At 38.1% G+C, this 22,123-nt stretch overlaps 1 protein-coding gene across 1 annotated transcript in view; it reads left to right on the top strand.

Annotated features, from left to right (window-relative positions):
* The window catches only part of F13A1 (coagulation factor XIII A chain), a 162,749-nt gene that overhangs the window by 47,046 nt on the left and 93,580 nt on the right, over window positions 1-22,123 (top strand). Inside the window, exon 4 of the mRNA XM_077770057.1 lies at window positions 6,520-6,771. Coding sequence (XP_077626183.1) covers window positions 6,520-6,771 — 252 coding nt within the window. The remainder of the gene's footprint in view (window positions 1-6,519; window positions 6,772-22,123) is intronic.

The following is a 22,123-nucleotide window of genomic DNA, read 5'->3' as shown; positions in this document are numbered from 1 at the left end:
AAAAAATAAAACATAAAAAAAAAAAGTAACTCGTTCCTCCATGGAGTTGTACCTATGCAGTGCTTTGTATGAAGGGGGTTCTTGGGTCTATGCAATGACTAGTTGAGAGCAAATTTTTCCCCAAGGACACATAGGGCTGAGTCTGAGCTGGAGGTGGATTTCTCTTTGTCTTTTATGTGAATGACACAAATATGACAAAAAACTCAGACCCAAAAAGCCACTGTGAGTAAAAAATGAAATCTTAAGGGACTAAATATGTTCACCCTCTTCCTCCTGGCTCCAGGATGGGGTTGTTAAGGTAGGTGCATCTCTCTGTATTCTCCCCAGAGTGAATTTAAAGAAGACAAAGGGAGGTTTGAATGTAAGCATATGGTTCAAGTGAATTTTGCCTTACAAATAGTATTGCTGTGGCCTCTAAAACAATTTACAAATGAAAACAAGCACTTGAACTAAGAGCGTGTGTTAATTTCTAGATCAGTTGGGAAGATGGCACCAATTTTAGATAAGTATAAAAAAATGTAATCGGTAATTGTATTTTTCATGGTTGGTAGTCTAATTCCAGAGATTATGTTATTTTTTAAAAAATTTTAAATGCTTTTTATTTATTTCTGAGAGAGAGAGAGAGAGAGAGAGAGAGAGAGATAGACAGCATGATCAGGGGAGGGTCAGAGAGAGAGGGAGATACAGAATCTGAAACAGGCTTCAAGCTCTGAGCTAACTGTCAGCACAGAGCCCAATGCGGGGCTCGAACCCAGAAACTATGAGATCATGACCTGAGCCGAAGCCAGATGCTCAACCGACTGAGCCACCCAGGCGCTCCCCTAAGATTACGTTATTAAAAGCACAATGAGAATCCTTTCTGTGATATTATATTTCCTGCTTCTATTTTTTTTTCTCGGTATTTTTCAACACAGAAGTCACACAATTTGGAGTGGGAGGGAGGACCAATTCTCCGAGCATTACACACTTTCAACAAATGTGTGTATGGTGATCATCTGTGTAAGGCTGAGGTTCACATCCAGATTTAGCCAAGGATAGTTGACGGGTAGTCATGAATGTTGATGGATAGATGTTCTAGAGTGTAGCCTGATTGTGGTGTCTTAAACATGCTACCTCCTGGGGGTGAGAAGGGCTATTTAGTGAAATGAAATAGTACTCTGTCACAACTTCTTCACTCACAACTCAATCATAGAAAATTCTCCCCCAGAGCTGTCATTGAAATCATTACATTCAGAATTAAACATGTTGTATAGAGCAGCCGACAAGACCCTGCGGTACTATTGACATGTCAAGTCTCACATTAATAATCAGCTTTCCCATACAGTGAGTAGGAAACGTCTGTGAACCTGGCCTCTTTTCCTTTCTTTGGGATGACTACCTGTTCCAGATTTGGTTCCATAAACCAGTCAGCTGTCGCCTGGCCTGACCATATCACCAGTGTTGTTTACCCTTTTTCCCTTTTCCCGTCAGTCACTGACACCACTAACCCAAGTCCATTGTAGCCCACAGCCCCTCTCTGCAAGCGAGTCTTCTTTCAGATGATCGGTTGGTTGTGGCGCCCTTGGATCCACGCTTCAGTCTCACGCCGCTCCTCTCCACCATGGGGTACTCCCTCACTGTCCTTTGACCTCATATCTCTTCAGATGTTCCAATTCATTCTTCTTTTTTCCTTCATCTTTGTTTTTAAGCAGTTTATTTTAGAATACTCTTGGGTTTAAAGAAGAATTATGAGGATAGTACAAACAGTTCCTATAAAAACTGCATCTAATTTTCCTTTGTATTAACATGGTACATTAATATGGTACATTTGTCACAACTGATGAGCAGTAGTGATGCATTGCCGCTATTATTATTATTTTGTAATGCCTTCAGGATCCTCCCCTTAGCTCCGTGTAGGCAGCATGATTCAGAGAAAAGAGAATGGGTTTCACGGTGCAAAGATCTTGGTCTGAGCCCCATATCTACCTCCTCCTAGTTATATGGATGTCTTCCATGTGACAACCTCATGGAGCCTCAGTTTCCCATCTGCAAAAATCCTCTTGCAAGAAAGGACGCCAGGAAATAAATCTTTATTTTCATCTCTATATAAACTGCCTTGACAATCCTAAATAACTGGTACAGTAATAAAACTGGACATTTTACCTATGTCTGTGAAATCAATAAAAAATCACAACCAGCTTCCTATGTCTTCAACATCCTCCTAGACTGTGAGGAATTCAACTAGGGGCCTTAAGGAAACTAAATGTTCGCCTAATAGTAGTTCAGATTCTTGTTATTCATTTAGTGACATATTTCTCTTTGGAAGGAAAAACTAGGTGATATTTTTTTTTCTTTTTAGGCCCAGTCTTAGACACTGACTGTATATTGTAAATCACCCCTTAAATAAACAAAATGTAAAATTCTCTAAGGCACAGGTTGGCAACTGTTTACTGTAAAGGCCAGATAGTAAATATTTCAGGCTTTACAGACCATATGGTCCCTGTCACAGCTACTCAACTCTACTGTTTTAGCACGCTAATACTCAAATGGGTGAGAATGTGGCAATGAAACTTTATTTATACAAATAGGAAGTAAGCGGGGCGCCTGGGTGGCTTAGTCGGTTAAGCGTCCGACTTTCGCTTAGGTCATGATCTCGCGGTTCGTGGGTTCGAGCCCCGCGTCGGGCTCTGTGCTGACTGCCAGCTCGGAGCCTGGAGCCTGTTTCAGTCTGTGACACCCTCTCTCTCTGGCCCTCCCCTGCTCACGCTGTCTCTCTCTCTCTCCTAGAAATAAATAAAACATTAAAAAAAATTTTAAAAAAAAAACAAAAACAAATAGGAAGTAAGCTACCTTTAACCTGTAGACCATCTCTTGCCAGTTCCTGCTTAAGGCATGAATGAATGAAAATGACAGTGACGATAAATGATTTGGAAAATAACGAGTTAGGAGTGAGGGACAGGGTTCAGATGATTCTCATATGATGATTCTGGAATTATTAAGACTTTTTGGTTCATAATGAATGATACTACTTTTTTAAAATTGATTGTGGGAGTAAGCTGTATGTGTTCTCCTGAAAGAAAAATTACTCAGCTCAATGTGTTTGACTCAGGAATGAACTGGCCTTTGAAAGTAGATTTAGATTCTATAGGTTGACTGTCAGTGAACCCATCCTGGCTTCTAGCTCCCGTAGAGGAGGAAGGATCACTTATAGGAATCAGAAAGCCTGAGGCAATGGAGGAAAATATAACAACTGCCATTTATTGAGCTGCCTTCCCCATCACAAATGATGACCACTATTATCCCATTTTACAGAACAAATGAGAGACAACAAGCGTCATGATCATACAGTGAGGGTTTAAGCCAGCTGCATTGTTCTCCTCGTGGCCACAACACTTCCCTCCACAAAAGTTACTGGCTTTCTCTGGAACACTTATATTTCTTCATATTTAGAACTAGACAAGGCAGGAGGGTGGGAATCACTTCTTATTCCTTCTAGCTTTACTTTCTGGTAACTGTTATGTTTAAACACAAACAATAAATGTCTCCTGAGTGCGCTAAGTGTAAAGCTTTCATTATGTTGTAAAAATCTATTTTCTTTCCATTTCCAGAACTGCAGAGACAAGGACATGGAGGCTCAAACAATTAAGGAATTTGCCCAAAGGGGCACCTGTGGTTAATTGTGGAGTCAGAATCTGAACATAGTTCTCACCAACTCCAAAGCAGTTTGTACACATACAACTGCCATACAGCCTAGTGGTTAAACCCCCAGGCTCTCTAGCCAGACCAATTGGGTTTAGACCTCAGCCCCGCTACTTACCACATCACCTTGGACAAATTGTTTAATGCCCCTGTGTATTAGTTTCTTGATTTGTCAAATTAGGATGATGATTGTAATTTTCTTCTCATAGTTTGATATAAGGAATAAAGCAGTAACATGCATGTAATAAACAACACAAGCTTTGGCTTTTTCCATAGACTGCAAGCTCCAAGAGCACAGGAGTCTGTTTTGTTCACTGTTGTATTCCTAGCACTTAGAATAATGTCTAGCACATGGTAAGTGATATGGTTGCATAAATGAAAAGTGTTCAAACAAACTAGGCTTTAGATTAGGTTGTGACTGCATTCAAAGCCAAAATGAATAAACATGGCTCTTCTTTTTCTTTACTTTTTTTTAATGCCATGAATTTGATAGGTGAACTTTAATGAGACTTAGGGCACCTGGGTGGCTCAGTCAGTTAAGCATCCAACTCTCAATTTCAGCTGGAGTCATGGTCTTGCCTTCATGAGTTTGAGCCCCGCATTGGGCTCTGTGCTGACAGTGTGGACTCTGCTTGGGATTCTCTCTCTCCCTCTCTCTCTGTCTCTCTGACCCTCCCCCACTCACATGCACAGTGTGCTCTCTCTCTCTCTGTCAAAAAAAATAAACCTTACAAAATTAATATGAGTCTTTGAAATCATAATTTCAACTGTAATAATGGAAATAGTGATTGTCTTACTTATTTCAATGTTCCTACCAGAAGTAGATCTTAGTGCACAGTTGAGGCTCACAGCACACAGCACATGGTTTCAGAGACACTCACCTACTTCATTGCTACTCCTAAAGGACCATTCTTATGTAATGCATTTTAAAGTTCCTTTTATCGTTTTGTTTTTTGTTTTTTTTTTAATAAAATCTAAGCCTGTCGTTATCACATGGATTTTATCTCTGAAAATTTATTTTTACCAAGCTTGTATGGTATTTAATACTGTGTATTCTAAATCCAAGCCAGTATTTGGTGACAACAGCTGCCAGGAGCCCCTGTAATGAATGAATTATGGTTCCACTTAGCTGGTGAGATAGCCTTTGATGTCTACACTTCAGTGGTGATGGGGGCTCCAGGGAGCAACAGTTCCTCCAGAGAAAAAGGCAGCCTCAGCATCACCCCCCACCCTGTTTGAAAAGGCACAAAGAGGAGCATACATAGGAAATACAGCTCTGGCAGGATTTATGTGCAGGATTCCCACAGACTAAACTCTGTATATTCCCAAGAACACCACCTTGACACTGTTGCACCTTGGCAGCAAACCGTTTTTAAGACTTTATTGGATTTGTGGTAATATTCATCCTGAGTGGTGATTAACTGATACCCCTAACACATAGCAAAGCACTGGAGTTCTAATCTTTCTCCCTGGCTTGCACTGTGTAAATTATTATTTTCATTAAGATTAAGTATCTCAGAAGATTACACTGCAGTTAATTTATGCAACCACTTCCTTAGAATGCTGTTTTTGACAATATGCCTACCAAAGAATCCTTTAAGACCTCAGTAATTGGACGCGCCCAACTGAAGCATTGGTTTTGTTCATTTTAATGTAGAATCCTCTGCATGTTTTCTATAAAACAAAGTAAGTTTTTCTCTTAAAGATTCTTCTGCTTGCAAACAAAAACTAATTGCAGAGTTATTAGCCTGATTTGTATTTTTCTTCAAGTCATGAATAATTAAATATCTAATACATTTTGGAAAAGTTTGTAAATGAAAGATCTGCTCCAGTTTAAAATATCTATACACTTGATTATCTTGTATTATCTTGTAAACTAAACTATAAATTAAACTATAAGCTAAAAAGTTTAAAAATGCTTTCACCTTCATGTTTTTCAGGACCCCATTGTGAAATTTAGTTTTGAGGTTAACACTATAAAATAATAATTTGGTCTAAAATGACAGCAATAAAGACTAATAAGATTTATCCTGAGATAACTTATAAAGTGTGATAAGACTCAAAATATGGTAAAAATGCCCTGATACTTAATCTTCTATTGAAATAACAGCGGAGATTTGTTATGCATGAGAAATTATGGGCATAGCATCATACATGTGTTATTTTATTTCATCCTCAGGTAACATTGTTATCCTCATGTACTGATGAAGAAACAGAGAAGGAAATAGGGATTTGTAAAGGCCAAGTAATTTGCCAGAAATTTCCAGGATAAGAAAGTAGCAGAGCCAAGATTCAAATCTAGATAATTTGCTTCTGGAGCCTGAATTCCTGCCCATGACATAAGCCTAAATCATTTAATGAGATTGGCAATAAACACATGTTTCAGTTGAATGTGAAAATGTTTACATATGCAACCTATAAATATAATCTTATAATATTATAGGTAATATAACAAATATAACAAACCCAAAAAAATTGCCTATCCCCCTAAAAGAGCAATTCTGACTTTTTAGAGGGCAGCATTTCAGGGAATGGTAACTTCACAGCACTGTGTAAGCTCTGTTATATTTTTGCATCCCAGATTACTATTGCTACATATTATTTTAATTCATTAACTAACAAAAATTCCTGTAATTATCATTATTCCTTTTCTTAATCTAGACATGACGAAGAAGTTCAGAAAATCAACTAATGTCAAATAGTAACTTGGTAGCAGAAATGAAATTCATACCCAAGTCTTGATTTCAAGTCTAATTAATTATTTTAGCCTTAAGCCATAAGATGACAGAGTCAGAACAAAAATGGTTTGTGAAATCATCTCAACGATTCTTCTTCCCACAGGTCGTTACCCTCAGGAGAACAAGGGAACCTACATCCCAGTTCCTGTCGTCTCAGAGCTTCAGAAAGGCAAGTGGGGGGCCAAAGTTCTCATGAGAGAGGACAGGTCTGTCCGGCTGTCCATCCAATCTTCTCCGGAGTGCATTGTGGGGAAATTCCGCATGTATGTTGCTGTCTGGACCCCCTACGGCATTCTTCGCACCACCCGAAACCCAGAAACAGACACGTACATTCTCTTCAATCCTTGGTGTGAAGGTAAGGGACAAGCACTTTTCTCATAAAAAAAAAAAATAGCTCATATTTTTCTAATGCATCTCTTTTTGAAAGGATAGCAGAATTATTCTACAAGATATGTCCCTTTGCTACACACACTGTTTCGCATGGTTGAAAGACAGGAACAACCATGAAGTTTGTCCTTAATGTATATGAGGGCAAAACCTGTGTATATGAAGTTAATGCTGCTACACATTTATTCCAGGAAATAATTGAGGAATGCTTGAAGTTGCACAGTTAGTTAAATTGTGGAGCAATGTGTTGATGGTGTTACTTCTGTGTGTATGCTATTACTCTGTAAACAAAATGAGCTTATTAAACTTGACTTTCAAAACTATTAGTATCTATATAATCTGGCTTCAGAAAAAATAGGATAAAGTTGATCCTGCCTATGGTAAAACTAACTTCTCTCTCTTCCTAATTCAAGAACAAAAAGCCTGAATGTTAAAAGAATCCCATAAATTTGTGTATATGCAGAGTGGGTGCAAATTTCATAAGCCATAACGATGGATGTACAAACATGTAACTTTAATATAATACAACTTAATCTCTACTGCTATTTGGAGTCTTCTTTTTTGTCTGTTACAGAAGCTTAATTCATTTATATTCAAATAAAATAAGTCAAGTCCAAGTATTTCTCCCAATTCCATTTAAAAACTTAGTCACACACAGTATTTTCCCCCCATCACCATCTCCGCCCTTCTATATCTGCCCCTTGCTTTATACTTGGTATGGAGCTGATTTTCAGTTCCATAGGCAAAAGCAAACACTGCAACAGCATTAATGGGAGAGAGTACATTAATGGGAGAGAGCACACTTTTAAATCTTAAGAAATAAGGTAATGAAACTTATAAGAGCTCATACAGGACAGAAGATGTTTCACATCATCTTACTTCATGTGTATTGCTCTTCAGTGTTTTCCCAAATGAGTATATATTTTTTGCTGATTTTGAATTACTATTGTTTGTGAGAGTTGCATTTGAATCAGTGTTAAGCTGCATTTACAAGTAGATAATAAGTGAACAACAATGCTGTCTACTCATATATAACATAAATCTGGATCCTACTGCCCTTTTCTTTGGCTTCTCAGTTCCAGTAGTGTTGGCAGATGGCATTGAGCTAATCCTATACTCCCCACTCACCACCCTCATCATCTTGTCCCTCCCTGATAATCCTATCTGAGACAGATGCCCAAGGTTGACGGTAATAGGAGATGTTAATGGGGCCATGTGCTGTTCAAAAATGCACTCCTGTTTACAGTAATCTAGTCAAGCAGATATAAAACATTCTATGATGGAGGGGACATGGTGCCATTTACAGAGATGAGGGGAGTGGAGACATAGAGCAAACTAAGATTTTGAAAATGTTGAGTTGGACATAACTGTAAATACCCAAGCAGAAATGACAAGTATTCTGATATGTGAATCTGGAGATGAGAATCAGAGACGTAAATCTGGGAGATGTAAATCTGAACATAGGGAGAAAATACAGGGAGGAAAGGAGATATAACATCAAGCCCTAAAGAACACAAGCATTTGGGGGTTCTCATAGCAAAGGAATTAGCAAAGGAGACTGAAATGGAGGAGTACGTGTGAGATGGCCAATTGTAAAATAAATGTATTTTAAAAATTTATATTTACAAAACAAATAAACTAAGAATTTGATATTGGCTTTCTTTGCATTACAAAAAGAAAATCATATAACTTCATGTCACTATCCAGCACCCTAAGGAGTTTAGAAAATGCTATGATTTACCCCAAATTTGTGTGTTTGTAGCTTTCCTGGATTATAGCACCTGTGTATCAGGGGGTATGTATCTACATGCATTTCAACTTATGCTGCCAGTTTTCCAGAGATAAAAACAGTTAGTCATGTTGCATGACATATGGAGTTTATAGGAGAATCATTGAGGAGTCTCAACAACTTTCTACTACCTGATCACTGCCTTGGTCTTCAGTTGTATCCTTGGTGAGCAGCTTCCAGGTTTCCCTGTTCAGAAGGTGTCACCTAGTCCAGAGATAATATGGTCCCAGCACTTGATGCTTCATTACAGAAAAGGAAGGGACTTTCCCTAGGTATCACTGATTGGAAGAAGGTGAGAATAAAACTAGACAGATTAGTTTGGAAGCTGTGGCCCAGGACAGAGATGATGATGGATGGACTGGACTATGGTGGTGGCAGTGGAGATGAGGAGGAAGAGATGGGTTGGAGATCTACTTTAGATTTAGAACAGGAATTATTGAAGGGCTGATCATGAGAGGTTACAAAAAGGGAGAAGTCAAGAATAACTCTAGGTGGCTGGTATCTGACCAGCTAGATTGGCGGTGGTGACATTTTCAGAGCCGGGAAGACTGAGGGAAGTGGAGAGGAAGATCTAGGGGTGAAACTAAGAATTACATTTAGAAATGTTAATTTGGTTATATCTGTGGAATATCCAAGTGAAAACATCAAGTAGGCACTTGAATAAGTGAATCTAGAGTTCCAAGGAAATGGGTGAGCTCGGTGTGTAAATATGGGCACCATCAAGAGCTAGCAGGGAAATTTAAAGAAAGAACAAACATGGATTTAGTATCATCCACAATTAGAGCCTAGACAAAGGAGAAGGAAACTGAGAAGGAGTAGCCAGTGGGGTTAAAGGGCATCAGAAGAGCATGGTGTCACAGAACCAGATAATTGATTAATTTGAGAAGATAGCAATTGCTTCTTTGCAATACTGCTGATGATTCAAATAAAATAAGGACAGAAAGTTTCCATATATTGTGGAAATATGGGGAACTTGGAAAGATTGCTTTACCACAGTGATGGGGACAGAAGCCAGAGAGATGGACACTGGCTAAAGTGCAATGGGAGGTGACAAAGTGGAGATAGCAGATGTTGCCATGTTATGCAAGAAGACTTTCTGCAAAACAGAGGTTGTGATATGAAGGCCAATGAAGAATTTTTTAAGGATGGGATAAAGTAGGCATAACTTTCTGGAGATGGAGACAAACCAGCAAAAAATGAGTTTACTTCCCAGAGAGAGGATAGTGGTCCACAACCTTGGCTGCATATTGGAATCATCTGGAGATGTCTCAGACTTCCTGATTGGTCTACATGTAACATGGGCTTTAGGGTTCTTAAAAAGGTCTGCAGGTGATTTTAATTTTTTTTTAGTTTATTTTCTTATTTTGAGAAAGAATGAGATGAACATGAAGGGGAGAGGGGCAGAGAGGGGAAGGAGGGAGAGAATTCCAAGAAGGCACGCTCCTGTCAGCACAGAGCCTAATGTGGGGCTTGATCTGACAAACTATGAAATCATGACCTGGGCCGAAATTAAGAGTCAGACACTTAATGGACTGAACCACCCAGGCACCCCTGCACCCCCGCAGGTGATTTTTAAAGCCAAGTTTGAGAAGCACTGACTTAAGGAATGAAATCCTTGAATGGGTGGGAGCCAGGGAACAGGTGAACAGCCCTCGATAGGTGGAGCTGTCTGCCCTCCACTGTGATAAGAACGATGTGGAATATGGGTGAAGTGTGCAGCTTTTCTAGATTCAGTGGAAGGAGGATGAGGTTGTTCCCATTTTGTGAGTCTCTTTTTCCCAGTGATGTGAAAAGCAAAGTCATCTGCTGAGAACCAGAATCAAGAAGGGGAATGTTGGAGGCTTGATAGAAAAGGCCTGAGAGTTTGGAGGTGGGAAGTGGGCTTATTCCAGGGACAAGACAGGTGGATCCTCCCTGCTCCCCAGAACACAGAGAAAACCACCACAGTTGCCCTAGTTCCTTGGCCTGTGAATATCCAAACATGTCTGCAAATTACTTGGGGGTATCCTCATGGGCATCTCCACCTCCCAGAATCCAGTTTCTCCCAGGGCCAACAGCTGTGCTGCCTCTGAAACATTAGAAAAGTTCACATAGTTCTATGTGCCTACACATTGGCTGCAGTTTGGTGTGGAGGGTGAGAGGAGGGAAGACTGACCACTTCTCAAACTTGGAGCCTATCAGAATGTCCTAGAGGGCAAGTCAAAGCATTTCTGTGCAGCACCCACAGAATTGAAGGTCGTCTCGTGGGGCTTGAGAATTGCATTTCTAACCAATTCGCAGTGAATGCTGGTGCTTCTGGGCAGGGACCACAACGTAGAGAACCACGAGTTTACAGAACAATCACAAAACAATAATGACAAAATGTAGGAGAGCATACTTACACTGCTTAAAATTTCACCAACTCCTCCCCAAGCCCAATCCCAGTCTCTCCCCACCTCGCTGCCTCTTCTCTTTCCCCTCCCATTCCTCCTTGCTTCCAAACTCCTCTCACATCCTCTCTTGGGAGCAGATTATCTTTCTTCTCTCATGCAGAGCAGCTCAGCAGGCTTTTAAATTTTTTGGTTTTTGGGCTCCACCAACAATGAGACTTTTGGGGGTTACACACTTTTCCAAGACCATTCCTTCCAGTAAACTGGTGCCAGTTTTTAAGATAAAAACCCTTTTACCTTCTTATATTAATACTCACAGAGATCTCCAAGGGAATGTTTATGGAATGGGATAAAGACATCACTCCTCACATCAGTCACTGGGTAGTTTTCCCAGCCCAGAAGCTAAGGCATAAAATCCAAAAAGGGAATCTGTGTAATGGACCCCATGCACAAACAAATGCACTGTAGCCTGACAACCACCCAGTTCTCTGCTTGCATGTGCTAATACATAACCAGGGACTCACAGGGATATGGTCTGGTAATTGGGTAGTAGGTTAAAAGAGAGCCATTGCCTAAGTGGAAAAGATAAGAAAAGAGAAAATCAGAAGTTGACAAAAAGAGCAAGGTGAGCAAGATGCTGAAAACACAGCACATTTGATGTGGAAGTGAGGTCCCAAAGTGACTTAGGACACTGGGTTGAAAATTATACAGGCACATATAGTACTTAATGATAGAAGAATGTTCAGCTGGGTTCCTGGGGGGCCCTTCAGCTTGCTTTGCATTCATAGGCAATTTATCCTCCTTAATCACTAAATCATTAATGGGGATCAATAACAATACCACACTAGTGAGGGCAGGAATGGATGCAGGAAGAATTATTGGTCAGTTGTTTTTTTTGTTTTTTTTTTAAATAGTGCTAACCAGGCTTCAGATCCATTCCATGAGGGAACCTTACTCCAGGCTGTTGGAGAGAAAACTGTACCCACAAAGGCAGCAGGAATGAGTTGGGCCTTTATTGTGAATTCATCTTATTTTTATAACGGCTCAGGTGCTCTGGATTATGGAATGTATTTCCTTATTTAAATTCAAGATGTTCCAGATTGGTAGTCTAGCATTAGTGCCAGATAGCATGTTCTGAAAGATTTAGATGTCCCATACCAACATGATTGTTCTGTTTGGTTCGAAGCCAGTCATTTCCAGAGACTCTTTCTTCTCTTAGTCACTGCTGGTTTTCCCTTACCTCATTCAGCCTTGTCCCAGCACCTAGCACAGTGCCTCGTACATACCTAATGTTTAATAAAAGTTTACTGCATTGATATAATAATTCTAAGTAAATGCTTTTTTAGGTTCACTGCACCTACCATCAGATAAGTTGTAAATGTAATCTCACACCTTACCATCTTGAAAAAAGTCAAAAACGTATGTGGTGTGTGTGGGAGTGAATTTGTGGGCACAAGTGTATGTATCTCTCTTTCTCTCTCTCTCTTAGCATCTGACATCAAATTAGCATCTGGTATTTCTGACTTTTTATTCAATATGACTTTTATATTTTGCTTTAAACATAAAATCAATTAAATTTGATGTAAAGAAATCAATAATTTTCTAATATCTGGATACCTTTAATAAACATTAAATAAATATGACCAGCTTGTATTTTATCATGACATTCCTTTTTACACTATTTGCTTTGTAATTATACACAGTCTTTTAGGCCCTTCAGTACAGAATGGAATAATCGACCAGATCTGGTATTCCTAGAGTAACAATGAGCAACACCCTTTTATTCGGAGACCCTTGTGCTCAGGGTCTCCAGACTAGATCCATTCATCCATCAATCCACAAATACTGATGGTATATCTTTCCCCATGATAACAGAAGTACTCATGGGTAGTACAATATTATTTATTCATCCACAAATATTAAGGGTCAATGTTGAATTAGGCACTGGTAAAAGGCAGTGAAAAAGACAATCTTTGACATCATATAGCTTCCACAAAGATTTCAGAAACTTATTACTAGTAAACATGAATTACAATTGTGAAAAATGCTAAAATAAGTCATGGCACAACAAATCATATAAAGGGCACTTGGCCTAGTCAGAGGATGGGAAGAGATGGGTCAGTGGCTTATCTTTGTGCCCTCCCCAGCCCTTATGATAGTATCTGCATAAAAAAGCAATCAGATAGTTGGTTAATTTGGCTCTTTATGGAGTTTTATTAAAGCTTATGTGAAATTTTTAAGCTTTTATTTATTTAAAACTTCTATTTAATAAAATAGCATATCTTGCATGTGTTTGAAACATCAGAGGCTCATTCAACCTTTTTCCACCGAGTGAGTATTATTCTGTATGGCATTGCGATCAGAAGGGGATTTGCAGTACACATCTTTACAATGACATTCAGATGACCCCAGAATCAAGTCCAAAGCTGTTTATGAGATGCTTTTGGAAGGAGCAGAGTCAAGAGGGTCTAATCCAGAATCACAAGCATCTGCTAGTCTTTCTGTGTGTAGTTGTTTATACTCTTCAAAGAACATTCAAAACGGGTATCTCTCTGCCTCGTGTATTTCAGAAAACAGGATTCTTCTCTCATTCAGCCTGCCATGGTGCTAGGCACCAAGTTCATGCTCAATGAATATGTGCTGAATTGAATTGATAACCAACACTCTGGGAGTAAGGGAGAGAATTATGAGCCTCACACTTCGAGAGAGAAAACAGACTCTGTGGTGTTAGATAAATTTCTCAAGGTCCTATAGAAAATTAGGAAACAAGCTTGGGGCCAGAACTTTGATATTCTGATTCGGTCAGGATAAGCTTTTTTATTTTGAAAACCAGAACCACTGGTATCCCATCTTGGGTAACAAGAAGTCAGTGCCAGCTGGGAAGCTTCTATGATGTTCAACACTGGAAAGTCCTGCTGTTAAAAATAAATAAATAAATAAATAAAAATAAAACCAGGTTGATAGCTATAAGATCAAACGACAGTTTTCTTTGCAAAAAATAAAAAAAAAGTAAGCATGCCAACAAGGGCACGGACCCCCTTTGAGGATATGTGCTAAGTAACGAATCTCTGACACTTTCTTTGTAGAATTGCTTTATGAATAATAGTCTATCTTCTGAAGATATTTAAGTGCTTGAAAAGTCCTTAACCAGCAAAACTAGCAAATTGGCACGAATCAAATAAACTTCCCAAGCTGGTCTGAGCTGTAATGTAATGCAACATGTTTGCAAGGAATGAAATGGACCCAATTGTTGAGGAACGACTTGCCTGTGTTTCATGGATTCATTTCATTTCAGAATTAAGGGGTGCAAAGGTGGGCCTTGAAACTGGCTGTAGTTTAGGAAGACAATGGCTTTGGACTCTTCTATGGGAAGAAAAACAAAAGCACAGACTCTGGAAATGCCATTCTTTTATGTGCTCTACCATTTCCTGACTTCCAATACAGGAAGTGATTCCTTAACATGCCTATAGAACACAGCATGCTGGAGTTCACCACCCCTTCTGATCTACTTTGAGATGGAAAAGGTATCATGATGATGCCAACCCAGAGTCACATTTGCTTTGCAGATGAAGCCAGTCCCTTGAAGTGATTGCACTCACCCAACATGTCTTCCCTCTTTCTTTAGTGATGCTCAGCTTTTATAGAAAGAGGAGGCAAGTAAAAGTTATTCCTAATTCCTCACTTAAAATTTCTCTCTTCTCTAAAAAGGTGACACATTTTGCCCTTTTGAAGGGACTAAGCTATTATTTCTTCCAAAGGATCAGAAACACTTTTCGGAGCTTGACTTTAATGACTTTGGAAATGGGACTTGCTTTAACTTTAAAATAGCATATAAATAAGCAAAAGGAAATTTTCAGCCCAGGCAGTGATGAATAGCCCTCCTTCTCCAAAAGAACTTACACAGATACTAAAATCAATAGGCTCAGGATTCATTTTTACCTGTTTGTTATAAATTCCTACTTTCTCTGGGAATGGGGAGGTGAGTGGTAATTTCAAAGGGGGCCTGAAATCAGCCCTATAAGTGAATCCCAAAGTATCTCAGTCCACGGTGTTGTTGTTGTTGTTTTTTTTTATTACTCCATTAGTCTCACCAGAGGAATAGTAAAATAAATGACATCGTTCTTCTTTACTACTTGCTTCATGTTAGTCACCCTGGAAAGGTGGTTATTCACAAGACATGTTGAAGGTCTGTTCTGATGGCAGAGCTATGGGTATAGCAGATGGAGGTATCATGTCACATTCACCAGTGATGCCATGTGAAATCTGTTTTCCTCTTGAGTTTTATTTGCCAGAGATCACTTAGGATCAAGAAGTTGTCAGTAAGTCCTTGGTGCTGTTGCTACCTCCATGAACTATTTAGACCTACCTCCTCCGACCTATTCTTGTGGATTTGGGAGATACAACTCTCACTCCCTACACTTATATACAAACAAACACACACACATGCTTTCTAACAGTTCAGATGGGTTTCTAGAACAGTGGGTTATTTGTCACTGTTTTTACTCTTAATAGTATCCTCTATTTTACTAAGGTGGAGAAACAATTTTCACTCTAGGATCTAGTAAAACTTCCTATGTCTCTGAAGCATACCAAAAATAAAAAAAAAAGGGAAATATAACACCAAAAACAACAACAACAACAACAGAAATCTCCAGAAGCAAATGATTAAGTTTTCCTATTTTTGTTAGCCTATCAAATATAGGGAGATTTTTGGAGTTTCCATGGTCATGTAATTTTTTTTTTATCCTAGCTTTGGACATCTATCTTTTAAAGTGACAGAACTGAATAAAAATGGGGGAAAGAAAGCACCGCTTTCCACCCTCAATCTTCTTTTAAAATCATAAATAAATTTAAAATTAAAATCAAGGCTTCCCATTTGACTTCCTTGCCTTGCTATGGATTCATGATTATGCCTGCCAGTTGTGAGGTGAGATTTAATTCACCTGCTGGAAGGAAAAGGGTGGCCTAGACTTGAGCTCAGAACTCCTCGTTATTCATAGTTTGCCATTTAAATTTATAAGTGCCCATCAATAATAACCCAAAGCCCAAAAGTAAATCCTTCACTTTCTTCTTCTCTCGCTCACTAAGCTCCAGATATCCATTCCCACCTCCCAGTCTTGCAGGATGAATTCATTGTGCCACGTTCCCTGGCACTCTGTGCTGTGGTAGAGACCCGATGCCTTGGACTTAAGAGTCACAGTCTACCTGGGTGACAGCTTGGTATTCAAGTCCTGACTTCACCTCTTACCAGCACTGAGACCTTGGGAAAGACACTTTACTTTATCTCCTCCTTAGTTTCCTCATCTATAAAATGAGGAAAACATAGTGCCTCCCTCTCCGAGATGTTACGAGTTTTAATGAGTTCATTGGTTTCTATAGCACACTCAGAAAGTTCCTGGCACATGGTAAATACTAAAAACATACATTTTCAATTATAACTAAATCACAGAATAATCACCACATGGATGGATGTTAACTGCAGCATCCACAGGAAACTGAGGGAACAAGGCTTAAACTAACTTGTGCTGGAAAGAAAAGGGTGCAGGGACACCTAAAAGAGGAAAAAGGGTAGTTATGTGATTATATTTAATAAGAAGGAGGGGCGCCTGGGTGGCTTAGTCGGTTAAGCGTCCGACTTTCGCTTAGGTCATGATCTCGCGGTTCGTGGGTTCGGGCCCCGCGTCGGGCTCTGTGCTGACTGCCAGCTCAGAGCCTGGAGCCTGTTTCAGTCTGTGACTCCCTCTCTCTCTGACCCTCCCCTGCTCACGCTGTCTCTCTCGCTCTCCTAGAAATAAATTTAAAAAAAAATTAAAAAAAAATCTTAAAAAAAAAAAGGAAAATTGATACTTGAAAGCTGAACTTAACATCTTATTAACTAGCTTCACTTAAATGCAACATTTAAAACTATTTAAAAACTTCTTAAAAGTGTTGATTTATTTTTGAGAGTGCAAGCAGGGAGGGGCAAAGAGGGGGACAGAGGATCTGAAGTAGGCTCTGCACTGGCAGTAGCAAGCCCAAAGTGGGGCTCAAACTCACAAACCACGAGATAATGACCTGAGCCAAAGTTGGATACTCAACCAAATGGGTCACCCAGATACCCCACACTTTAAAAAAATTTTAAAGTTTCAAAACGAACTCTTTTCTGATGATGAAAGCCTTATAGAAATTAAAATAATGAAAGCATAAAAGGAACTCAGAAATCTATAAATCACAACCACTGTTAACACCTGGTGTATTTCCATATATTTAATGCATTTTCGAATGGTTTTAATTTGAATTGACAATTAATTGAATCCGCTGTCCTTTTCAAATATACACATGTAGTCATATATATGGTAAAATGTAAACTTTCCTTCTCATCTACCCTCTGATCCATAGAAACCCCAACTTTAACTGTGTGTATTGTTCTGGATACTTTGCAATAGTTTTACAATTAATGTCCGTATATATTTCTATAGAGTTTGAATTTTTCTTAAACACAAATGGAATTGTTTATGCATGTTACTGTATACTTTACTACCTTGCATAATATATCTTGGAAAGTTTTCTGTATCAATACATACATCTTCTTTTTAGTAACTGTTGGGTGTGGTTGCACCATAATTGATTTGGTCTTCTGCTTACAAATACTTAGATTCCTTCGCATTTTCACTATAGCATACCATGCTGTATATTTAATATAGATATTAAACAAATGTATTTATGTAGAATAAATACATAGAAATGGGATTGCTTGGTCAAAGTCAATTCACATTTTAAATTTGTGTGGATACAACCAAACTACTCTTTTAAAAGGCTGCTGTAGTTTATAATACAGCCACACTACAAGAGAATATCCTTGTCTTCATACCTTCATTGACACCAGATATCATTTGTTTTAATATTTGCATATATGATAGGCAAAATATGGCATAACTTTGATATCTCATGGTTTAGTTCGTATATCTCTAATTATTAGTGAAGTTGAACTTTTTCAAATACATTTATTGATTGAGTATTGCATTTCTTGACCTGTTTGTATCTGGGACAATTTAGGTGAGTTAAGGGAAGGCAGGAAGAGATGTACATGAATCTTTTAAATCTATCAACAAATTTTGTGTTAGTGGGAGAAAAAAGATCTAACTGAAATTTTTTCCCCACAGGAATAGCCAGTTGTTAAAATATCATTTATTGATCAGATGTATCATCACCTGTTGGTTTTAATGTCATGTTTATCATCTACTAAGATCTGATATACATCTAGCTCTATGCATGTTTTTCTACTAATGTGTCAAAATCAGTTTTCATTATAGCTTTGCTTTAGTAATCATAATAATGCATAGTAATGTTCTTTCTCGCTCTCTCTCTCTCTCTCTCTATATATACACATACATATATATGCACACACATATATGTATGTGTATATATATATACACATACATATATATGCACACACATATATATATGAATGCTATATAAGACAGAACCAGAAAGAGGCATCTGGGTGGTTCAGATTATTGTTAGCCACCCTACTCTTGGTTTCGGCTCAAGTCATGATCTCATGGTTTACAAGCCTTGCGTGGAGCTCCATGCTGACAGAACAGAGCCTGCTTGGGATTCTCTCTCTATCCCTCTCTCTCTGCCCTTCCCCACTCATGTACACACATGTGCTTTTTCCCTCTCAAAATAAATAAAATAAACTTTAAAAAAAGATTGCAACAAGTTTTAAATGTAGACCAGAAAATGTCACTGGTCTACAACAGCAAGCATTTTCTCTCATGGATCTGGGACTTGTCTATGGTTGGGCTGGGCTGAACTGGCCACCTCTGCTTCAGGTGAGAATAGCCAGAAAGTCCCCACTCCTCACCATAGGCTATCAAGATGCTCTGCTCCATATATCTCTCATCCTTTTGTGACTAGTGGGCTTGCTAGGGCATGTTTTTCTCATGGTGATGGCAGAAATGTAAAACCATATGCTCAAGTGTGCAGGCACATTTCAAACCCCTACCCGTATCACTAACACCTCTTTAGCCAAAGTAAGCCCAAAGGTCAAAAGGGGGATGTTCTAGTGGTGGCTGGGTGGCTCATTCAGTTAAGCTTCTGACTTTAGGTCAGGTCATGATCTCACAGTTCACGGGTTTGAACCCTACATCAGGCTCTGTGCTAACAGCTCAGAGCCTGAAGCCTGCTTTGGATTCTGTGTCTCCCTCTCTGTCTGCCCCTCCCAAATTCATACTCTGTCTCTGTCTTTCAAAAAAAAATAAATAAATGTTAAAAAATTTTAATAAAAAATATATATGTGTGTGTGTATTTTAAAAAGGGGGATGTTCTACCTTTAGAAAGAAGGATGACATGGCAAAGGACATGGATACCCAAATGGATAAATTGGAGCCAAAGTTCTGTTTACCATGAGAAAAGTCCCCCCATTTTTCTTCATTTTCAACATTTTATTTTTTTGGTTATTTTTTTCACAGTGCCTTTTTAGATAAACTTTTAAAATGCAAATTCTCAAAAAAATCTGAGTGGAATTTTGGTTAGATTTTCATTGACTGTATCAACTAATTTGGATAGAATTTATATCTTTACAATATTGAATCTTTATAGTCAATTAGAAACATTTTGAATGTTTTTTATTTATTCAAGTTTTCTTTTATGCTCTCTGGCAAGGTTTGTTTTTATTCTTAGAGTTTTCAAACAAATTCAAAAATAGAAAGAGTAGTATAGTGAATATCTATTTACATATATCCCAGATTCAATGATTATCAAGATTTTGCCATACCTATGCTATCACGTGGTGTCATGTAACATTTCTATAGCCCCTGTATTTTCTGTTAAGCAGCTAGTTTGATCTGAAGCTCAATCAGATTTATCTTCAAGAGAATCATTTTCTTTTTGTGGCAGGGATGGGGGTTGGGAAGGTAGACCAAGAATACTATGTAAGTCATGATGTACACATCCCATCAGGAGATATGTAATGTCTGGTTGTCCCTCTTTTAGTGATATTTAGATTTATCAATAAGATCAGATTTTGTCAGTCTTATCCATTCATTACGAAATTCCCCAGTAGCCTTTTAACAAAGCCTACATTCATTATTTCATTAGCGATTGCAAAAATGGTGATATCTAATCTTACCATTCCTTCTGCATTTATTAACATCAATTATTTTGTTGCCTTGAGGTATTTTTCATATAAGAAGTTTAGATATGTGTCTCTTTACTTATGTCTAAGTTATCAGAGTAATCAGTTGGTTTATAGCACCCTGCAAAAATAACCAATGAATTTTTTAAATTACTATAAATCTATGAATATTGAAATTTGTTGTGTTTTAATCCTTTGCAATGACTTCTTTTTGATATTTGAGTTGTCTTCTTCTTAGACAGTGAGACCCCCTTCAAATTTATTTCTGATTCCAGGGTGCCTGGGTGGCCCAGTCTGTTAAGCATCCGACTTAGGCTCAGGTCACGATCTGGTGGTCCATGAGTTCGAGCCATGCATCAGGCTCTGTGCTGACAGCTCAGAGCCTGGAGCCTGTTTCAGATTCTGTGTCTCCCTCTCTCTCTGCCCCTCCCCAGCTCGTGATCTCTCTCTGCTCAAAAATAAATAAATGTTAAAAAATATTTTTATAAAAAAATACAGAAAAAAACAAATTTATTTTTGATTCCTTGTCATGACTTCTAGAATCTTTAATAGCCTCTTTATATTCTGGTAGGAGGAAATATTTCAAACCGGTCTACAATTCCTAACCCATATTTGTAATGTGTCACGTCTCTTAAGGAACATGAGTACCTTCTAGCAAGGAGAGGGAAGAGAAAGGAATGGTACTTAAAGACCATAATCTAGGTTCAGGGGGCTCACTGATACTGCTATGGTTGTTTCCTCTGGTTCTTTTCAGTGAACAGAACTTGAAAATGTAGTTTTTAAAGAGAAAATACATCATGAGCTATTGGTGATATTTTCAACTTAAACTTATTTTTTCTAAATTCCTTTTATTTGATATTTTATTATAATGGAATTAGATTCCTGATTATCATAGTATGCTCTGAAACACTTCATAGTCTTTCAGGGACTAGTAGAAATAGAAAAAAAAGTCTCTTAATAATATTCGTTGATAAAAATCATGGTGAAAGCAAACCTCCAAAAATGTATTTGAAGGCCATAAAAGAATTAGTACAAAAATATAGGAAGAGATAACCAGTATCTCCCTTCATACATATTTTTTAATTCTTTTGTTATATCTTCCTAAAATAGAGATATTTGACAGTAGTTAGAATGTCCATCTTTCAACATTAAAAAAAAATAACACTCTCCAGTGGGTGAACAAATAGTAACCTAGAATTTAGCTGAATAAGCCACTTTGGAGTCTTAAGTGAGGAAGTCTTCCAACTCCAGAGTGTGCCATCAACTTGTATCATCATTTTAGTGCAAATACAATTTAATTTTGGTGAAATGGGATTCATTCCCCCAATAAGCTTAGTAACTGCACTCACTGAATTTCACATTCATCATTTGTGAACTCTGAGGAAATGAATGGTAGCTGGAAGATCAATAAGATTCTAGGTAACAGCTACAGGTGGAATGATGATATAATAGGACAAAAATACCTATACTTTGAATTACAAAACTAACAGCGGTTTTAGATTTGCATCTTAATTACAGACTAATCACCTTTCAAATGACAAAAATACAAAAAAGTTAAGTGTTAAAATATTTCAGAAAAAGTACATAGTCTAATAAAATATTTTGCTAGAGTGAGGTCAGCTTGGAAAAGTTATTACCAAAGCTAGATGTTTTTAATTCACACAAATTATACTCAAAAATAGCATTATGAAACTAATTTATGGCTTAAAACATGAAAGGATTTGTTAATCAGAAACAAATACCTTAACTGACATGGATGGACAGAGAAGAAACGAAGAAGCTGCCGAATCCCAAAGTTCATACTCATTAAGATTTCTGCAGTAATACAACATTGATATACATTTCTTAATGGCAGAATGTGGTTATCATGGAATGAATCAATGCTGAAGTCATTTTCAAATGAAAAACAAAACAAATTAAACTTGATGCAATCTGACCAAACACGTGTCAATATATAGTTTCAAGGCTGTTTTACAAAACACCTACATTTACATAGTAGGCTCTAGGTAGCACTTTCAGACAAGTTCTTTGACTTTATCCTTGA

Source organism: Crocuta crocuta, unplaced genomic scaffold, assembly GCF_008692635.1.
Source record: "Crocuta crocuta isolate KB4526 unplaced genomic scaffold, BGI_CrCroc_1.0 scaffold24, whole genome shotgun sequence".
Classification (NCBI taxonomy): domain Eukaryota; kingdom Metazoa; phylum Chordata; class Mammalia; order Carnivora; family Hyaenidae; genus Crocuta; species Crocuta crocuta.
Note: the sequence above shows the minus strand (reverse complement) of the source record. Positions and strands in the feature narration are given on the sequence as shown.